Source organism: Tinamus guttatus, unplaced genomic scaffold (assembly GCF_059628265.1).
Source record: "Tinamus guttatus ecotype Peru unplaced genomic scaffold, ASM5962826v1 Tinamus_guttatus_pri_ptg000076l, whole genome shotgun sequence".
Lineage (NCBI taxonomy): Eukaryota > Metazoa > Chordata > Aves > Tinamiformes > Tinamidae > Tinamus > Tinamus guttatus.
In genome coordinates, this window is record NW_028288610.1 from 309,909 (window position 1) to 331,680 (window position 21,772).

A 21,772-nucleotide genomic window follows, 5' to 3' on the forward strand; every position below is an offset into this window, starting at 1 on the left:
GATAAGTTTTTAAATCGAGCTTAATTGAAAGAATCTGCATTTTCATCAGTCATATAATTATCTGTCATTTATCAGTCATGTAGTACAAGTACAGTAATTTCTAGCCTGCCCTGTGAGTTATTTTTCTCAGCTTCATTCCATTAGGTTGAAGATCCTTTGCAACTTCTCCCTTCATTTTACTACCCTCAGCAAACATAAGGGCAAAGTTCAGTCCTGGTATAACTCAGCTGAAGTCAGTGGAGGTCTAGAAAGGGAAAAAAAAACATCACATGACAATAATTTGGAGAAAAAAAAAATGGATCAGCAGCAGCTTTGAAATACAACAGATTGCCACAGGATGCTGTAAATGAACAATTCCTGAAGTGGGCAGAGGAGTGATTAGCACAGTTCCCTGCCTCCGTAAGAAGATTCTTCACTCCCCATCTGCCATCCCAAATGCTGAGTCCTGGAATCACCATTGCATGCTGCCCACTGATAGAGTGGTTTACCAGGGAAGAGGAGCAGCAGCAGTAGCAATTGGATTTGGAGTAAACAAGCTCTTCCAAATGTCTTAGAGAGATAAAAATCATACTACTGAGTCAGTGAGCTACCAGAGAAATCAAACTACATCATGGAAAGGAGCTGGTAAAAGAGACAGTGACGATAAAGCAGAGTTCCCAGCGGGACCACTGCAGGGTGATCTCATCCCAGGGGTGGAGAGGGTGGATGTGAGTATCTGATGGCTCTCTACAGGCTTGTCTCAGCAGGCTTGTATTTGGCACAGCTTAAATCAAAAGGAACTTGTTCATAAAGCAGGTGTCCTTTGACACTAGTGCACAGGAAAGAAGAGGGTGCAAGGGACATGATTTAAGTTGCAGCTTCATTAACCTTCTGTGGGCTAGGCAGACATGACTTTCACCAACCCTAAGTTATTTCCATTTAGAGGTGGACTACCATCACAGACACCTTATTCCCCAAAGTTTATCATTGAAAGTATCCCTGTTTATCACACAGTTGGGCTCCAGCTCATTCCCTTATTTCAGATTTAAAGTAGAAGAAGAAAAGCTGTAGACATGGGAAACCCAGATCAGTTCCTAGATTTTGTGGAGAGGGACTTCTCTTACATTAGATTTTGAGGCCTGGTTTATTTGGAAGCCTAGACTCCCTTCATTCCTTGCCACATCCAGATTTCTGGTCTGCCACACACTGGTACCAGCAATTAGCTTTGCAACTTTCCTCTCACTCCCTAAGCATTAATTACCTTCATCATTCAAAATATATCCACTGGAGAAGCGTTCCACAATCCTGGAGAACAGCTTGAGTACCACGTATATTTTTGCAATACTCCCCTTTGCAATGAGTCAGATAGTTTCAGGCTTTGTCACTACATACAAGCTTAAAATGGCTCCTCCAAAACCTTTTATGTGCCATTTCAGAATCGTTTTTAGTTCACTTCCAAGACAGTGTTTTGATTTGCTCTAGTTCTTTGCAGCCTCCCTACACCAAACATTTTTCATCCACAGTCATTTCAAATGACTGTTTCCAGGCTGCTAAACAAGACCCCCTCCCTTCCTCCCTTCCTCCCTTCCTCCCCTTCTCCCTTCCTTCCCTCCTTCCTGTTGTCCCAGTAAACCTGGCATTTCTCAAGAGCATTGGCTTTGCCATTTCATCTGCAGGATGAAAGAACTTTGCCTTGGTTGTGCAGAGGAGTGGGAGCAAGAAATCACCAGAGGAGACGTGAGCCTGTGCTTTCCAGGAAGCTCACCTGGCCTGTGGGAACGGGAGCAGCCCTTGGGCTAGGGACAGTGTCCTGGGGAGGCTGCCTCTCACAGCCCAGCTGAGCCGTGGCTCATGACACTGTGTGCCAAGCACTTGCTTTTCACTCATCAATAAAACCAGCTCTTCTTATTTCAGAGGAGCGTAGCTGTTAGTCTCGCTCTCTCTGCCAGACAATCAGTCAATTACTTTATATTTTGAACCAAAATCTCTGGGCACATTCTGAAAAATGACTTGGAAGTTCTACTCCTTTCTGAATGAGGCCCAATCCAAATCCTAACAAATTTTTTAAATGGATTTTCAAAGGCAGTGGAAGAGATTATGCTGGAATAGTTTCACATTCTGAGGAAAGCAAAGTGATGGGATCCATAGCCAAACTCATGAAACTTTTTTTTTTTCAGTAAATGAGAAGTTGCAGGCTTCCAAGCAGTAGATAACTGTAGTGGTAGACATACCATATTGTTATCCTACCCACAAGAATATGTACACTGTGGACTTTTCCAATGATCAGTTCAAACATGTTTTTGCATTCACTATAGATATCTTAATTTTTTGACAGGATACAACTGACTATGTTGCATATGTAGCTAAGGACCCTGTTAATCGTCGAGGTAAGTTAGAAATGTCTGTCTTTCTTTTTTCCCTTTGAAAAACATGAATTATTCATAGTATAATTTACTCTTTTCTTTTCCTTTTCAGAAAAAAATAAGCCCAGCCCAATATAAAGATTGCCTTCCGTAGAATCATTAAACAGAGTGTGGCAATAAGGAACAGTCATATACACCTTGGTTCTTGGCTATGGTTCATTTCCAAATGTCATTTAGACTCTCTTCATGTCCTAACTCAAGAGCTTGTTAGTCATGGCAATGTGACCTTCTAGGCAACAGCTATCTCATACCTAAACTCAATCAAGATGCAAAAACTAAGCAGTCTCCTGATTAAGTCCTCTGATTAAGAGGCTGGATCTGTTAGGTCTTCTCAGCATATGCCTAATTCTTTCTGACAGCACCAGATTCCTTATCATATCGTGAGCTTTCTAGACAACTTGCTGGAGGCTGTCCTGTTTCTCAGTAAAGTTTTATTCAAGGAGATGCCTAGTTCTATTATTTTCATGACAGCAGTCACGAATAAGGCATCTCTTGTTGATTGCTTTCAAAGACTGAGATCCTGTTCATGTTCCCCAAAATAAAGGCAAATTATAAAAGTGTATAGACTGAAATAATAGATACATAAAACATTCTCTGCTTGAAATGCAAAAAAAAATCAGTATGTCTTGATTCAAGGTGCTGATTATTGTATAATGTACCTGAGAATCTGTTTATTATTCATGGATTCATGGAAAAATAAAGAGACTAGCTCCAAAAAAAAGACTCAAGCTCTTCCAGTGGGATTTCAACAGAACCTAGACAGTTTAACTCTAAAATCTCAAGTCAGTGAATTGCTAGCTGCTGCCTAACCATAGGCATGACCAGCTCAATAGCTTCCACGTTCTGCGACCTTTAATTACTTGGGTAATTCAACAAACTGTTGCATCTGTGTACAGAAATGCCCAGTCTCAGCACTTTTAGCTGATGGAGAATAACTGCACTAAACATACTAACATGTTGAATGTAAGTCAAATGATTAGGAAACTTATGAGGGAATGAAGATGGGGAGATGGTCCAATTCCTCACCACACCTGTGTGGTCAGCTTCCTGAGTCTTTTGTTAAAAAGGCTCAGGCACCAGACAGTAGACTGTCCTGTGTATAGCTACTCTAAAGCCCTTTTCTTCAGCTGTACCATTCTCCAAAACATGAGATTAATTTAGTCACACCAAGAAATCTCTCAGTAGCAACCTAGAGAGCCAGCATCACAGACCAGACATGCGCACTGTAGAGTCTAGAGGAGCTCTGTGTTCTGTCTGCTGTTCCTGTGTGCACAAGCTTTTACTAAAAACTGCTTTGTGGACTGCATTCCTTATAGCTAATTTGAATTTGTGCAGCCTTAGCTTCCTGCCACTTTTTCTTGTTATTAAGCTCTATACTAGACCAAAGAGTCAAAGTTTAAGCACCTCATACTTTCTTTCCATGGATGCATTTATATGCTGTGATCAGGTTGCCCCTCAGTTTCCTTTACAAAAGGTTATTGGTGAATTTTCTAGGACTCCAGTTGTAGCACCTGTCCTCCATCTCTCCAATCATTTTTGTTCCACCGTCTTAAAAAATTCTGCATTGTTTTAAAAATGCAGATCAATGTTAGTTATGTTTGCAATAATCTAGTATTTGACTCACCAGTCTGGGATAGAGATTGCACCTTCCTGTCCTTACTCACTTTTGTGCGCTTTGTTAGCCAGTTTTTTAATTACCTCTTTGTGCTGCAGCCTAGTGGCACATTCATTCTCGCGTGAAATTCTCCTGTGTTCCCATCCTTAATCCTTCAGAGTTAGAGCTTTACATGATAGATTTTTTCCCATGAGTGTATACACCAGTGATGTGCAGACCTGTGACTTTTCATATGTCTGGTATTAAAATGTATTTTGTTTTTTTGAGGAGCTTAGCTTACCAAGGGATTCTTACTGCCTTTTGTACCATCACTGGCCATTTGGTTAGTCTTGGTGTTACCTGCACAACATGTTAGAAGTGAGTTTAAATAGTTCAAATTTGCTTCCACATCTGCTGAAGATATTACTGCTGCTATTATTAATGCCAAGACCCGTGCTGTAAGAGAACTTGCAATGCTCTCCCACCGGTGGGAAAGTTCCTTTCTTAGAGCTTTCTATTCTGCATCTAAAGCAAGCTAAAGACTGTCTGTCTTCCTCTGTAACATATACACAAGGAAGCATCTACAAGTGAGCCAGACCTTCTTGTCCTTTTACAAGAAGCACATCTCTTACCTGCCGAAATTCCATTCACGTATCCAAGGAAACAAGTTATTCATTATATCACCTACTGAAACTACTTTAAAAAAAAATGACTCATGCTTCATTTCAGCTCCAGGCAGGTTTAGTAGCGAGCAATGTAGGTTCTTTAAATATCCACTGCTGTTACAGGGCAGAAAAAAAATCATGGTTCTGACCTAACTTCTTTGAATCCGCATTCATGAAGATTTGTCTGTGCCTTATCCGGGGGCGGATTGTACAGCGCTGTACCAATGGCAGCGCAAGGAAGGCAAGCAGCAAATAGCTAGCCAGCAATGTCAGCCTTTAAATCCACTTTCAATCTGCAGTCAGGGACATTTCTCCAAAATCATCCTGCCTCATCCTGCTGCTGGGCACAGCAGATGCTTGAAGGTGAGAGTATCTCTGGATCTGTGTAGCAAGCAGCGATGTGCCTGGTGCCATCTAATGCTGTCTCTGACACTGCTGATGAGGGAGTGACAGCTTGGTGTCTTCGTCGCTCTCTGCCAGCATAGCTGCACACTTCTTGACCATTAATTCTGGCCTCTTTGGAAGTCCATCCAGCAGACCAGCCTCTGAGGACCATTGCTAAATCTCCTCACCTCCTGTATGGCTTTAACTGACAGAATCACATAGGTGCAACCTCTATGTGTAGGACATTAGCATCCAAAGCTCTTGATTCAAGTGAACTGGCAACTGAATATTAAATGAAGTACCTATATTCAAACTAGTAAAATGGTCGGGGGAGACAGAGGTTGATAACTTTGAATAAGATCCCATTGTACTATGGTAGGGCTTAGAGAACAACCAGATTCTCCTTGGTGAGGCTGGCTTTAGTCAGCAGGCCATATTCTTGTCCAGTGGTTAATATAGAATATGAACTCACTTGGGCTTTTCTTTATATTACTGAGGCAGTAATTCACCCTTTACCTTCCATCTCTTAACAACCATGTACGTTCATACACTTCCAGGTGAAGCCTGCATGAGTATCTGAGTTATGCATCCTAGTTGAGCTTATATTTGGGGAGGTTTTGGGAAACTCAGAGGAAGTGAAGGCCTTGCAAACTTGGGATGATTAGCTTTTAAAACTAATGTGGGAGTAAAATTGAGGAAAGCAAAGAAATTTTGGGTAGTTGGAATTTTTTGGCATTATTGACTAATATCTTTATAAGCTCAATTTAAAGCTCCAAAATCTCATATAACCTATTGTATTCAGGGAATAATGAGTGCAATTTTATGAGGTTTCCTGTCTTCATATACCTGTCAAAATTGTGGAACTGATTACTGGTCTCAGCTACTGCAGGTAGCAGCAATCCTATCTAACCTTTAAAGGCACTGTTGTCTGGAATTTGCTGTAGCTGATTTGAGTTTTATTGAAATGTGCACACTGTGAATAGTACAGCTATACTTGACGGTCTTTTGCCGTAGGTTAGTGCACCCAGCTGTAACATAAGCAATGATTTGCATGCACCCATCTTTCCCGTTTAGCTTGCCATATCCTGGAGTGCTGCGATGGCCTGGCACAGGACGTCATCAGCACCATTGGGCAAGCCTTTGAGCTCCGATTTAAGCAATATTTACGATATCCCTCTAAGATGCCTGCTTTCCAGGACAGGTGAGTACAGAAGACTGCTAGAGAAATGGCTTTAGATTTTCATTTACTTAGCAAAATGCACTGTGGACAAAGTGCTGGAGAAGGGCAGGAATTAAAAACTTCAGCAAGAACTTTCTGCTGAATTGGCAAAGTAGATTAGGGATTGCCTAATGAATATGAAAAGAGTACAGTCACTTTAAAAGAATGTTTAAATATGTTTTGACAGTGAACTTATTGGCATTTCATGCATTTTCTGTTGTGTTTAGTAGAAAGTGTCAGATGGCCAGGAATGGATGCTTTGTGTGTCACTCAGACCTTGTTGTTATTGTCACAGCAATTCTCTCAATTTAGATGCAGTAAACTGGATTTACTGAGCTTTCAAGATGTCTAGTGATGTTTAAATATTCCTGTTATTAGCCAGGGTGAAATTTTTAGGAATATAGTGTATTGTAGACAGACTTCATCTCCAGTCTTCTCTGGAGGATACAAAAGCTATCTGCTTATGTATGTGTGTGTAAAAGTGTGTAAAAGAAAATAACATTTTCTTTTCTTTAGTGAGTTGTGGTTTTTAAATGCCTTGGTATATGCTCACTAAATCCAATGAGCTGGCACCCTATGTTATTTCTTACCTGAGAATAAACATTTCTTACCTGAAAGCATAGCATATATAAAATGCTACTTATTTTCACCTGGAAACATCCTGTACTCACTTTAGGCTGGTGTAAATGGGTTAAACATAGAGTGAAACTGCAAATCTGATCTCTCAACTTCATGGAGTTCTTCCAAAACTACCAATGTGTTAGAGCAGCCATAATTAAAGGGAATGTTTTAGAATTTAATCAGTCAATCAAGTAACAATATTACAAAGGCTGCAGTAAGGTTAAATACAATAGTTTGTTAATTCAGTTTTTAATGGCATTTATTAAGGCTGAATGAAAACATCCTTTAGTCAGCATAAAGAAATAAATCTGTTGCAAAAGAGAGCCTAGTTTGTCTAAACACAGAGGGTCTGCTGTCTGATCTATCATTCCTTCCTGACTTTTAAGTGTGGCTGAATTGTCAAAATAATGTATAATAGTGACCTCCTGACAGACAGTCCTAACATGCTTCAAGCTCTTGTGAGCACTTGGCAAGCCATGGGCAAAGTAAAGCAGTCCCTTTCTTACAGGATGCAGAGTTTTGATGAGCCGTGGATGGAGGAAGAGGGAGAGGCAGCCGAACATGCCTATTACAACAATATCCCCAATAAAATGCCCCCTCCTGGAGGCTTCATTGATGCCAGGATCAAAGCGAAGCTTCCCACTGCTGCAGATACAGCTCAGGTCAGTGCAATTGCACCTCTGCCTTCCTGCTGTTAATCCAGAATTGAAGAGAGATGTGTATCTTTGGATGGACACACTGGGAACATTCATAGCTTGCAGCTCTTCATGTGTGGCCAGTTTCCTCTTGAATGAGGGAGCATCAGTGATCTAGGGGTGACAAATTAGGCAGGTTTGGGATAAGCAAAAGGAGATGAGTTCTTCATCGCACTAAAAGGTTACACAGATTCAGGGAAGAGAAGTCCACTGAGGCTTGCTACCTTCATATCAGTTTGCTCAGTGAGTTTCAAATGATGTCGGGGAGAATATATGGGAGATCCTTCATATATCTTTGCCCTCCTCTTTCATTTATTTTTGCTGCTCTGGGAAAAAGGATATTGAGCTAGAAAAAGAAAAGAATAAAAAGAAGAAAAGTGATCTTTTATTCTGTGTAAGTGGAATCAGCAATGGCGGGGTAGGCAGGAACTGGGAGAATTGAAGGCTCCCGCAACCCCTAGACAGGTTTGCTAGGTGGAAGGAGTCATTGGTTAACATCTACTAATTTGTGTTATTACTTATGGGGCTTTGAAGCTCTTCTATCCTTCTGGGGGATGCTTGGGACATCTTCTGATCCTGCATCTCGTTTCTGTGGAGCACTTGTGTCAGGTGTGGTTGGTCAAGTCTCTCTATGTGAAGACAACTGTGCTAAAGGAAATGATGTGTCATTTTGGATTGCAGGGGTTAGTAAAAGCAGGAAGGAGGGAAGTTTATATGAAGGTAACCAGCATTACCTTACTCCTACACAAATGCATTCATGAAATATATATTCTGACACCACGATGAATCAGAAATGAAGAGTGGGTGTACACAGAATACAATGAAGGAAGTCATCAAAACCACTCATAATATATCACAGTGTTTTAAAGATAATTGAATATTTCTTTGTGTGTGTCCATTCTAGTCTGCAGCAGGAGTGGGAAGAGAGCAAACCTATTATCAGAGTCGACACCTGGGAGACAAGTTTGGTGGAGACTGGCAGCATGGGCCTGTTAAACAAGGTGAGTTTCACTACTTGTAAGTGCTCATAATGGAGGTGGTCTTGGGTGGACAAGGGCAGGAAAGCCTGATGCTTCAACATCTTTAGGCAATGCACTGTATTTTGTTATGTTTCCTTTGTCGTGAAATTTCTCATTAGTTTCAGTGAAAACTATTAGCTAGTTTTCACTCTGGACATTTTTTTTAATGCATACTTTCATAAAAACTTACATTTTGCAGAAAGGTTCATAATTTTGTAGCCCCCAACCTTCAGCTTTCTCTGACCCTTTTCCAGCTTGCCATATCTTAACAGCTCATGGTATTTAAAGGGAGACTATTCAGTCCATTCTGGAAATTTCAACCATTATGGAAGTTTAATTTTAACCGTTCCAAAAATTTAGAAAAGTGCATGTATGTTTGCACCGTGTTCTACAAATGACTTTTAAGTACCAAACCACACATATTTTTCTGGTTGTCGTTGTCTATGAAGTCTGAGCAAATCATGTCAGTCAAAACATCTCCATTAAATTTCACCCATTCCACATTTACTTGGTGGTGTTGCTGTGTTTCTGGGTCACTTTCTTTCCAAGTGCCAGAATTTGTTCTCTTTTGCTGATCTGCATGAATCTGGGGATTTTATTCTCTGTCTTTCTCTCACAACTCCACCATGACATCAGCTTTAAAATTCACAATCTGTATTTTTTAACATTCACTTCCCTCATGGAAAAAAAAAAAAAAACTTGTATGAGACAGAGTTCTTCATTCATCAATATTTTTTTTTCAGCTAGGCCCAGCAGTTATTGTCTTTTGATATTCCATTCCAGGGAATTTTAAAACTGTGATGATGTGTGATGTTTTCTGGGCATTTTAAAAACAACCTTCTATTGAATATAGAAAAAGAAAAAAAAAATCTTTTGAATTTTCTAGGCTCTTTGGATATTTATAACATGCCAGAAGGGAAATCAGAACTAAATCCGACAGCAGAGGTACCAACCTACGTGAACACTCAGCATATAAATATGGAGGCTCTACTGGCACTTCAAGCAGATGCTGAAGGTGCCTTCAGTGGAACAACAGATAATGCCAAAGAGAGCAGCCCAGAAAAGGACCTCTTTGATATGAGTGAGTTCCCTCCCTGTTCAATCCATTCTTATAAAAAAGATCCAGTATTTTTGCAGATTTATTTTGTCGTTAAGGAATTCAGAATCTCACCCAGAGGAATTTTCTGGGGGAAATCGTGGGGGATTCATGATACGGTGAATTTTGGAATTTGTGGTGCTTACTCATCTCTGACTTAGTTCAAAATAAGGGTGGTCAAAGATTTGAAACTAGTTTGTATTATTTGTGTGATAAGCTGAGTTGCAGCCTGACAACATGACATTTCCTGTCAAGGAAATAAGATCAGGAGCCTCCTCTTGAACTGGACTGAAGGACTGAGTGTCTGGGGAATTAACCCCATGCCGGCCTTGCCGGTATGCTGCCAGGTAGCAAATCCATGTGGTAGAGACTTAGTGTAACAAAGAATCTGGAAGAGAATTTATAAAAACACTTTATCCCATTCCAAAGCAGACCTACAGTCCCACTTAGCTATCTGTTTTAACTTTGAAGTTAGCTGTTACGAAATCAGTATCATAGCTGTAACCTTAGAATGTTTTAAGCATCAGTCCTATCTTAATTTTGGTACTAAACTGTTCTCAGCCGTGAACAAATCATATTTAGCAGAAAAGATAGGGAAAGCAGAAAACTTGCCCAGTTGTTTCACTTTTCGTACCTCATATCTGTTGCTGACACATTATTTAGTTAATTGATTTTAATTCAGTTCACATAACTAAAAGGCAGTGAAACAAAACAGTTGGTGCCTATATGTGTAAAGGCATGTGTTATGTGTTATGTGTTTCTGTTATTTCAGTATGCTAATACTGTCTTCTGGGAATGTATTTCAGAGATGTGCCTAGCAGTGCTTTCTAGTGAGAGGGAGGGTGCCTTCCTGTGAAGAGTGATCTGCAATGAGAAAAATTTTGTCTATGAGAAGAAGGGTGTTAACTTTGAATTCGACATTCCACATACTTAAAACATACACATGCTTGCCTCCACTTTATAAACATTCTTCTCCTAAAAATAAGGAAAAATAATTTCTTCTCTTCCTGAATCTTCCTTAATCTTTTCTTCCTTAATCTTCTCTTCCTTAATCTTTTTTAATCATGAGTTTGAAAGAGAAAAATGGCACTAGAAAATGTGTCGGTTTAATGGGGTTTGTCAAATTAAAGGTGTTGGGCTTTGCACAGACAGCAGTGTAGTAGAGAGCTGATTTAAACAATCAGCTGAAGTTCCGACAAGCTGGGACAACATAGTGTATACCCTCATTCCCTGAGCTAAATTAACACTTACGTGGCCCCACACAACCATTATATACTCTTAGCCCTTCAGTAGCCTATTTAGAGCTGGTTAATTTCTTCTTGGTCCGGCTCTGTAGATGTCCTGTGGCAAGTCTAATGGATGTAAAACTGTCTTTTTTTAATATTAGCTAATCAGATGAAAGTCTGATTGTGAAAGTCTGAAAGCGAAAACAGTTCTTGATAGGTCAGTGCAACACATGATGAAGCATACACTGACCTGTACCTGTAAGATTGTTGGGAAATTTAATGACACACTTTTCCATTTCAATCTGGAGAAAGTAATATTGAGTTCAGGAGTCAGCTGAGGTTTAAAAGATGCTTCCTCAAGGATGATTTCAGTTAGCTAAATCACAGTAAAGCCTGTGTCTGTCAGGAAGAGGAGTAAGGTGAGCAGTAAGGTCTACTGATCCCTTGTAGACATTGCCTTAGGCCGGAGACTCGCTAATGCATAATTGCTAAATGAACATGTTTTTTGACAAGTGGCCAGATATGAGCCTAACAACTTTGACTATCCACATTATGCAATTTATTTGAAATTAAATTGTCTGATGAAACTGGCAAGACAAAAGGAGAATTCTGCCCTGTACCAGTGCGTATAAATACAACTGTTGATGATGTCTTTTGCCATTACTGAAACAGAATCAGTATTTTTCATCAGTATCTTTCATGAGTACCTTTCAGAAGCTTGTATCCAGATTGGCTTTGATTTTTAGCAGCATTTTTCTGTGGATACTGTGTATTTTAACATATTGCATTCCTTGCTCTTAATAAATTCCATAAATTGGTAGGCCTAGTGGCACATCTTTCCTTAGTTTTTCATATGGATAAAAGAAAGTGGCTATTATACAAAATAAATCCAGTTAAAAACAACTGGAATATCACCATCTTGCAATGTAATATATTTATCTGTGAATGATCTTGCACTTGTTTTTGTGTCCATAACCAGAACCGTTTGAAGATGCTCTCAAGAACCAAACATCCGAGCCGATGCTGAATAAGGTCACCTCCACTGAATGCACCAGTCCTCTTTTATCCAGAGCAGCAGACCGGACTGCGATGGAGAAGCTGAATATAGAGCCTTGGTATCAAGGAGAGATGAGTAGGAAAGAAGCAGAACAACTGCTCAAGAAATGTGGAGACTTCCTTGTGAGGAAAAGTACCACGAACCCTGGCTCGTATGTGTTGACTGGCATGCATAATGGACAAGCCAAGCATCTTCTTTTGGTGGATCCAGAAGGAACTGTAAGTGCTGATCCTCAAATAATACTGTGGCAGATTTCTGACTTGACATATTTTGTTTATATATATCTGTTTAATCTTGCTTATAGCTTATTCATACCCGGCCATAATCACAGCCTCATCTAAGGTGACATCACATCTCAAATTCTTTCTCCAATGTTTAGCAGTTCTGCAGATCTGATTTCTGCAGGTTGCAGGGAACATTAGGAGGCGTGTTCCTATCAAGGCCAAGCTTTGTCACTGCAATACAGTCTTGGCCTTAAAATGTAGCTAAGTCACTTTTGAACCTTCTAACTGAGAAGCTGCTGATGGAATCACTGATAGGACAGCCTCTGTGTCTGAAATTTCAACACATTCTCTGTCAGCCAGAATACAGACCATTACATCTAGGCCATTCAGTTTTCCCTGCCCTTAGCCTGGGAGGCAGATAGGAGAAGAACTCCTTATCTCTTGGCAGCACAAGGTCTCCCTTAGGTGGGGAAGGGAGCTACCTGTCTGCAGAATTTTGTGGGCAAAGAAACTCCAGCTTCTGTAGCTCTCCTGCTTTGCTTCTGCGGATGCTTATCCTGGTCTGAGACAGCCTAAAGCATAGGCACGAATTATATTCTTGGCCCCTGGTAGCAGACAGCTGGCAACTCCTCTTATTTGTATAGGACAGGTCCCAGGGCAACTGAGGAGCTCCAGGAAGGGAGCTGACCTGCTGGCATCCACTTCAGCTGGGAGGCTTTCAGAAAACCTGCAGAATTATGTCGATGCAGCAGAGTCTAAATGCTGTAATGAGAAAAGGGCCATGGCACTTGTTGTAATTATATTTGCCACAAGAGGGCAGTCAAATGCTGGTTTTAGTACTTTATTTAACAACTGCCTGGTGCTAGGCTTTACTGAGACACCAGCCTGAGAAAGCAGGTGCCAAGCAAGCCTCTTGGAGAAGAACCTCATTTGCTAAAATTTTGCCAGCTATTTCGTGACTTTTTCAGTAGGGCCTGTTAAATCTCCCTTCAAAACAAGTGCTTGAAATAGCTGTTCCAGGGTACTCTGAAAAGGCAGAGGGTATATACGCCTGCTGCTGTCCTTACAGGTGTGGAGTACCAAGGCCCTGTGAATCACGGGGCATTTTACTGGTGTAGGTGAAGGATAGAGACCCTCATTTTTTTTTCCATCGCTTTTAAGGGCAGCACTATTGTGCTCCCATTCCTACCTAGGTACCTGCTTCTTGTTTGCATCTCACCATCCGTCAGCCTTGTGGTGACCCATCGTGTCCCAGGATCTTTCCTGGAGGAAAGGCTTGCCAGCAAGACACTTCTGCCTGCTGCCACCACTCAGCAGGACTGGCAGAGAATATGACAGGCATATAACACCATCAGGATGAATCCCTTGTCTCCCTCCAGGGCAGCCCCTTAAACTAGAACTAAATAAAGAAGTACTTTCCAGACTTGAGTAGTTCTTCCTGCTAGCAGGTTGTTCATGTCCTTGAGGTGACGATCAGGAAGATGTGGTCTGTGCAGCATCTTGCAGGATCTTGGCACAGCAGTTTCTGCCAGTTTGTGGGAGCTCCAAAGAGCCTGCTCTCACAGGAGTCCATGTAAGGAGGCACGACTTGAAAAGACCCAGGTTCCTATGGCAGTGTCTAGGTCAGCTGTGCTTCTAGATGGGATTTATAGGATCCATGCACTGTTGAGCAGCTTGGTTTGTGACTTACCAGAGCAGAGCATAGTTAGTAAAATGCAAAGCTCAGCAAGCTTGAGCAGTGTGTAAGTGACTTCCATTTCTTCCATGTGGCCTTGGCATAATTATTTATAAAACTCGGGCGTAAAAAGAGTGCTGACCATTCATTAACACACAAAAAATAGCTAGTGATGTGTTACAACACAAAACAAACCTTGTTTTCAGAGCAGAGTTAACACTCTTGTTGCATCTACCCTGATCCAGCTCACAAAAAAGGGCCTCTCGTTCAAGGTAAGTGATGCTTCAAACTGAAGAGTTCAGGCTTGCTGCTGGAATTAGAATGAGATCTTGAACTTCAGAAATGGCAGAGCAGTGAGGACACTCGCAATTGAACTGAACTGACTTTAAAAGTGTTCATGTGAATAAAGATGGTAATTTAGAGATATCCTTTAATTTTAAAAATATGAGTTCAAGTAAATATAGGCACTGATGTTTCATAGGCATGTTTCAGAAACCATGAGAACCTGATGATTTTCTTCTATGACACTGCTAAAGTCTGCCAAGCTAATAGTATCATTTGGTGTCAAAGTTGTTTGTTGTTTATTTTTTTCTATGCCAGCCTGCGCTAAGTTGCTAATAGTTTTTCCAGAATTTAATTGTGGGGACATATTTCAGGAAATGTGTCTGCTGTGGCGTAAATTGATTTTGGAAAATTTTAACAGAAGTTGTTACCTCCTTTTGATAAAAGTCTGAGGAGAAATGATGATATCCCCCATTTTATAGAAGTATTCATGTGCTTTTTTCTGGGAACTCCTAGAACCTTCCCAGTGTGAACCTTTATTGTGGCATGACATTAGTGTGAGACACTATACTCCTTCTGGACACTGTATTCCTTCCTTGACTCACTCTAAGCATAGGAAGCAATTTTTTGTGGAGATGCGTGATTTATACTATTCAAGTTTGTTTTTTATTCTAAATTAGTTTTTGTCCTGCCCTAACCTTTGACTGCTTGACTTTGCAATATCAGTGTTATGTTTTCATGGATGTAATAATTTACTTAGCAGGATACTAGTGCAGAGTGCTGGTAAATATGATGGAAAAATGCTGTTCTCTTATCCAAAGTGTTTGAATTTCAAAAGCCCAAGTGGGTGCTCTGCAGCACAGAGCAAACAGCAGTAGGCCAGACAGAAGTGATGGCTGGATCACTTCTGGAGGAAGGGAGTTTTCAAGCAGAAGTGAAGCACGTCTTTCAGCATCTCAAGAAGAAGGTCTTGGAAGGAAAAACACGAAGTTGCTTGGGCATGGTGAGAAGAATTAGGGTCTTTTTGAAGGGATGACTTTTTCTCATGAGAAAAAACAAGAAGTGAAAATACTTGAAAGAAGCAGGTCATTTCTGGAGGAAGAAAAGTGGATCTAAAATACCACCTTTTAGTGAAATAAAATGTTGCTCAGAAAGTTTTCAGGCAGGCCTGAAGAGTTTGCTGCTGAAACAAGAGCAAAAGCAGCCAAACTCCTGCAGATTTTGATGGGATCAATCTCTTAAAACTGGGGATAAAAAAACAGAGTAATGATTAACTTATTCTTAAAGAACTTTAATGCAGACTAGAGGGGAAAAAGTATTTTGCTCTTTCTTTAATGTTTTCTCTTACATCCTTTCTTTAAAGGTTCGTACAAAAGATCGTGTTTTTGACAGCATAAGTCATCTCATCAACTATCATCTTGAAAATAATTTGCCAATAGTTTCTTCGGGGAGTGAACTCTGCCTGCAGCAGCCTGCTGAGAGGAAACACTGACTCAAGCTGATTTTTAGCTTTTGTAATTTGCAAGCTATCACTAGTGGAAACTGCAGATCTGAAAACATGTACATTAAAAAAAAAAAAAGCATATTCATGTATATTTCACCAGTATGTTTTCTTTAGGTTTGGTAACCCCCATTTAACACGGTACCCTTGAAAATTCTTGTTGCTTTATGTGGACATGAAGTCACAACAGAAGGCTTTCTTAAAAAGTAATTTCAATAAAATTGTTCTGATTCTCTAATGTGAATATAGATAGTGTATATATACACATTATATATAGATACAGTATATATTTATATTTTTCAAGTCAGTCTCTTGAAGGTATGGAACTAATCTTCTGTGCCAAGTGTTTTTAACAGAAGAAACATGCCAGTTTTGATTGTTCAGATGAAAATAAAATTCAGCAGTCTCAGTTCCTTGAGAAACTAAATATTGGGAATATTATTTATAATTTTATCTAAAAAGCACAATATTGGGGAGGACATAGAGCAGAGTACATTGGTTAAATACCAAGGAGATTGAATTCAGCAGTATTCCAATGTGGAAATATAGCATAAAATGGTTTTTAAAAGCGTTATTCAGTGTCACTAATTTCAAAAGCATTTTATCTTTCTGATGTCAAGTTTGAATTCTTATATGACGCTATTCAAAACATTTGTAACTTGCTTTAACAATGACTTGTGATCTCTCTGTGTATGAGGTGTGTGCATTTGAATTTTTTCTAACAATTATATAACTTAATATTCTGCAACTTTAATTTATTAATCAGAGTGCTGAGAGTATTTACAAGTAGTTCTCTTCTTATGGTGAAAGTTTAGATGTCCTTGACTACCAGTCTACAATGAGATGTTATATTCTGATTACATCAGTTCAAATGACTTGTGTTTAATAGATTTAATACAGGATATACATGGTTGGTCAAAGACATAGTTGAAAAATCTTCTTTTCATATAAACAGTGAAAACTGTCATAACGTAGTGATCAGTTTTGCAAATGATATCACTTGGATTTATTTAGTTGCTGGATGCTTCTTCCCACAGTGCCATTTGAAATTGGCCTTGAGTACATGCTAGGTATTACAAATGTACTGATTATCTCTAAATATCAAGTTGGAAAAATATTTTTAGCATAAATATCCTTGGCTTTTGGTAGTGGGAAGTGTTTTCCTTAACGTTTGTGCTGTTCAAGAACAAGCACTGCATGATTTTACTTCCCTATTGTACAAACCTATGTACGAAACTATTACTTCCCTATTGTATGAATCTTACTTCTTATTTATGTACTTTACTTCTTATTTATGTAGTTTTATAAAGAGCCAAACTCAATTTACAGTTTGATGAACAATTTTCTGTAAAGACAGAGTCTATGTCAGAGTAACCATCATCCTTTTTTTTTTTTTTTTTTTTTGTGTGTGTGCTTAGGTCTTCTCTGGCACAAATAGCTCAAATCAAATCTTCATATTTGATCCAGAAAGGCTGCGACTTAGCAGGAGGAGTCTTGGTGACCTTCAAGAAGTCACCAGTGCAATGTAAAGTTAGATTTGGGTTTTAGAATCACTTTTAAGAATTTGGTTAAGATCCACTTTAAGAATTCTCTTAAGAATTCAGATCGGATTGTTGTGATGAATTTCTAAACTAATTTTCTTGTACTTTCTCCTTTGAAATAGAGCAGATTTGGAAATTTTTTCTTGGTTGATCTCTCAAACAAAAATGGGTAAGGCAATTAAGATTAATCATGTGACTCATGCAATAAAAATACATTTACTTCTGTGCTCAAAACATTCAGAAGTCAAACTAGGATATTCAATGATCTAGATGGTTATGATTCATTTTATTACAGATTACATTTTATTACTAGATATTTCTAGGTTTAGGTGGGCACTGAGAGTGAAGGAAAGAAAATAAATGTTGCATTGCAACCCCAGTTAGTAAGGCAGTGAGATAAATGGATATTTTCAAAAAGTTGTTTCAATTGCTTATTAGTTTGGAAATGGAAAGGGAAAGTGAGGAGATTTTTTTACCCCAAAGCTGTAGATGTCCAACTGTTATGGCCATGATGGTAGGAAGGAAGATATTTTATTGTACTGAGTGTGCTTACACCATGAAAAGTGACTCCACTAAGACAGGCAACTTGCTGTTAGGCCTTGATCACTGGCTGTAGTTGAATCTTTTTTCTCCTGATTTACTTTTCATCTGTGAAGGCCAGAATTTCAGTATTTAATAAAACCAAGAGGATTCTGATTTCTCTATTTCATTGTATAAACTGAGGACTTTGGCATGTACATGCTATTGTTCAGAGATCCATGCTTTCATCTATTATGCTGATACTGACAAATTCTTTCTTTTTTTTCTTTTTTCAAAATTTTCAAATTTTCTCTCCTCTCTCTCTCTCTTTATTTTATTTTATTTTTATTTTGTAATTCAAGCTACACTTTCTAACCTCAGATCTGGGAAACTGAGAAGTTAGGCCAGATGCTTTTGTTATCATCAGCAGGAAAAAAATCTGAAGTAAAAGGCTCAAGAAATTGAGCATGTTTGTTTTCTGTTAGAAAGTGGGACTTCAGAAATATTAATATATTTTTGTGGGGAAAAAAAAATAGTTCACATCTGCTTGAAGAACCCATGTGATAATTTTTGTTTTGGGTTTGCATGTTGAAACTAAACATTTTGAAGAGAAAATACCTAATTTAAAAGTGGTGGTATGTTAAATATGAAAAAAATGCCTTGAGTCCACATTGGAGATTCTACATATTAGAGAATTTTACTGCTTCAGGAATTGTTTTGAGGTTTCATCTTTCTATTCTGATGCATGCTAGAATCTATTGAAATATACTGCAGCATTTAAATTCAAAGCCCCAAAAGTGCTGTCTTTTTTTAGCACTTTTCTTTGGTATTTGCTATGTCACAAGGTGAGCCTAATTCTAAAAATTAAACATATGTGGATATAAGTATGTGAGGTCTATGCCTAAGTATCTTTCAGTTATGTTAATAATAAAACTTGCCTTATTAGCTTGGCAAAAACACAGATTCTCCATTAAAACAACTGAGTAATAATAGTATGTTATTATGCATCTAATGATTCATGTTTAATACAGATTGACCACCTGGAAATTATAACATGCTTGATACAGTTTATTTAAAGAGTATCCATGTATCATCATGCTGCAGTTTGGAACCTTTCGGCTCCCACCTTTTTCCTCATATAACACACTTTTCATGCCATATCCCCGCCTGTCTACAGCCGTGGCCTGGGAAGTTGTCAAAGTGATATTGCTAACTATAAAAGAAGGCCTTTTTGGTACTTAAAACATTGTGCTCTGGGCAGCCTGTTCCAGTGCTCTGTCACCCTCACTGTTAAGAATTTTTTCCTTAAGTTCATGTGGAACTTTTGGTGTTTCAGTTTGTGGTCATTACCTCTAGCTCTGTCAGTGGCCACCAGTGAAAAGAGGCCAGCACCATCCTCCTCACTGCCTCCCTTGAGGTACTTACAGACACTGATCAGGTCCCCTCTCAGCCTTCTCTTCTCCAGGCTGAACAGGCCCAGCTCCCTCAGCCTCTCCTCATAGGGCAGATGTTCCAGGCCCCTGATCATCCTTGTAGCCCTGTGCTGGACTCTCTCCAGCAGCTCCACATCCCTCTTGTACTGTGGGGCCCATTCTCCAAAGTACGCTTTAGAAGCTCTGCCTCCCAAGAAAATTTGTGTATTTTAAGCTGCTTTCTTCCCCAGTTGGCATGTGGCTGGAATGGTTACATAGGATATCGTAATAGTGACTAATTTTAGTGATTTTTACTGAGTCTTGTACACTTACTTTTTCAATGAAATCCCATCTTCTAGAGTCATGGTACTGAACAATCATTCTATTTTCAAAACTACTACATGCGTTGATACCATAACAGATAGCTGAGAAGACAGAACTGGCTAGGAAACTCCCAATGTCTTGCAAGACTGTCTAAATTCAAGTCTAACATGAAGGGAGATAAAATTCGATTCCCATTGTTTCCAGTTGTGTTGCAACTATGTGAATCACACGCATTGAAAATGCATTGGATCCTTTAAACACTTTGAAAATGAAATAGATGCTTCTGATTCATTGCAGACATATAGCAATGGTTAAAACAGAATTTTCCAGTGAAGTTGGCAGTGGCAGATCTGATAATCTCCAGCAGCTGCTGTTCCAAATATTCAGTCATTTCAGTCATTTCACAAGCAATGGAAACCTCAAAAATAGAAAATGTGAATTGCTGAAATGTGAAAAGCTGAATTTGATTTGGACTTCATTGGGAGTTTGGGCAGCATCAGGACCCTTAAATTCCTTTCACTAATGCAAAAAGAGAACATTCAGATTGGCATTCAGATGTGTGGGTGAAGACGGAGATCCAGTTTCCATGGCTTACTGCCTGGGGGGTTGCACATGAGTTAGGATATAGGGTTATACAGGAGCTGTCCCACATTTCCAGCCTGTCAGGATTCCCACTGTGAGTTCCCACTCATTCTGCCAGAAACTTCTCTGCACCTTGTGCTTGTTCAGTAAAAGCTTGAATGAAGAATGTAGGCCTGGGACCAGAATTTGAGTACAGAACATGTACATGAAAATGTAGATGTTTACGACTAACAAACTGGTAGGTGTCAACTGCCAGCCCTAAATTTTCTGTATCTGGGGATCTTTATTTTTTTTTCTCTCTCTGTAGAATAACACGCTCATCATGGTCCCCAAGCATCATGTTGTGCCATAGCAAGAGGAGAATTCATAAAATTTATATCACAGTGCTATTGTTGCTGGCACATTAAGTGCCAGATGCCAGCTACAATGTATTCATAACAGAATCTATGCATATTTATATATCTGTAATAAATGCTCCATTTGAAAGCCAGCACTGTTTTGTAGCCTCTGGGAAATTTGCAGAAATTTGCAACTAGTGAATGTTTCCCCATCAGGTTACAAATCCAGCTTTCAAGCCTTTATTCTTAGCAGCCAATGTCTACATTAAGTAAGTGGTATGGGGTGTTAATATACACTATGAGTGTATATTAAGCAAAACATATTTGCATAAACCAAATCTGTGCTGAAGTAACAACGGACACACTTCCATATTTAGCTTCCAGATGTTGTTGTTGTTGTTGTTGTTTTTCTTTTTTATATATTCTTTTTTTAAAATAAAAGTCACATTCAGATTTACCTTAGTCTACCATCAAAACCGTCTAGGTTTGCATGGTCAAATCTATGCTTGTACCATTTGTGCTCCAAGCTCTCAGGATATGGGTCAATCCACTTGCACAGCACCTGTGAACCCTGCTCACCAGGTGCAGCTAGAAGCAGGGCAGGTCTGAGCCACGCAGTGGGCAAGTTAAGCAGAGGCTCAAATAGGGGCTGAAATGCTCTCTTGAAAGAGAAAACTTCAGATGTAAGAGTCATGAAGTCTGGAGGCATGCGTTGATGAACATACAAGCTGCTCATGACGGTAGAGAGCTGCTGGTGGATTATAACCATGTCAGTTGCTTGGGTATGGTAGAGCAGAACCTATGAAGACAATTGCAAAAAGCCCAGGCAAGGCTTCTTGTTCATCTGTTTTTGAAATATATAAATTCCTAAGCCTTGATATGTTCTTCTGCGTCCTTCAACATGAGCATCTTGCATGGCTTCCACTGAGAAAAAGCTTTTTTCTTTCTTTTTTTTTTTATTTTCCTCAGTAAGAAAGAGAAAAATTCAGAGCTATGTAGTTCTAAGGAAAATATAAAGACAATTTAACTTGTTTGACTAATAGAAGAGACCATGGTAACCAGAGAAATAGCTGAAGTTAAAAGTGATTTGTTCTGTTGCCGTACTTTCTGGGAGAAAGATGACTCAAGTAATAGTGGTAGCTTTAAGTTTCAAGATTAAGATTTACAGCTTATATAGTTATCATGGAATTTAAGTATGACAGGTCTTTCCTTTTTCTCCGGAGGGGCAGAATCCACAAAAAAACACTCATATAAATATTCCTTCAAAAAAAGAAAAAAAAATCATGAGATAACACGATTCATTCATATGAAGATGTGAAGATTGTAACTGGTAGAAAATGTATATTTGTGTCCTTTGTGGCTGGATTGGTGTGATAGCTGCTTCTAAGTCAAGTAT

At 39.2% G+C, this 21,772-nt stretch overlaps 1 protein-coding gene across 1 annotated transcript in view; it reads left to right on the forward strand.

The window, feature by feature from the left end:
• The window catches only part of SHC3 (SHC adaptor protein 3), a 54,280-nt gene extending 37,990 nt beyond the window's left edge, over positions 1-16,290 (forward strand). The window contains exons 6-12 of the mRNA XM_010227957.2: positions 2,315-2,366; positions 6,120-6,246; positions 7,394-7,547; positions 8,485-8,581; positions 9,486-9,680; positions 11,901-12,196; positions 15,523-16,290. Of these exons, the coding sequence (XP_010226259.2) occupies positions 2,315-2,366; positions 6,120-6,246; positions 7,394-7,547; positions 8,485-8,581; positions 9,486-9,680; positions 11,901-12,196; positions 15,523-15,651 (1,050 nt within the window). The 3' untranslated portion in view covers positions 15,652-16,290. The remainder of the gene's footprint in view (positions 1-2,314; positions 2,367-6,119; positions 6,247-7,393; positions 7,548-8,484; positions 8,582-9,485; positions 9,681-11,900; positions 12,197-15,522) is intronic.
• Positions 16,291-21,772: the final 5,482 nt, after the last annotated feature.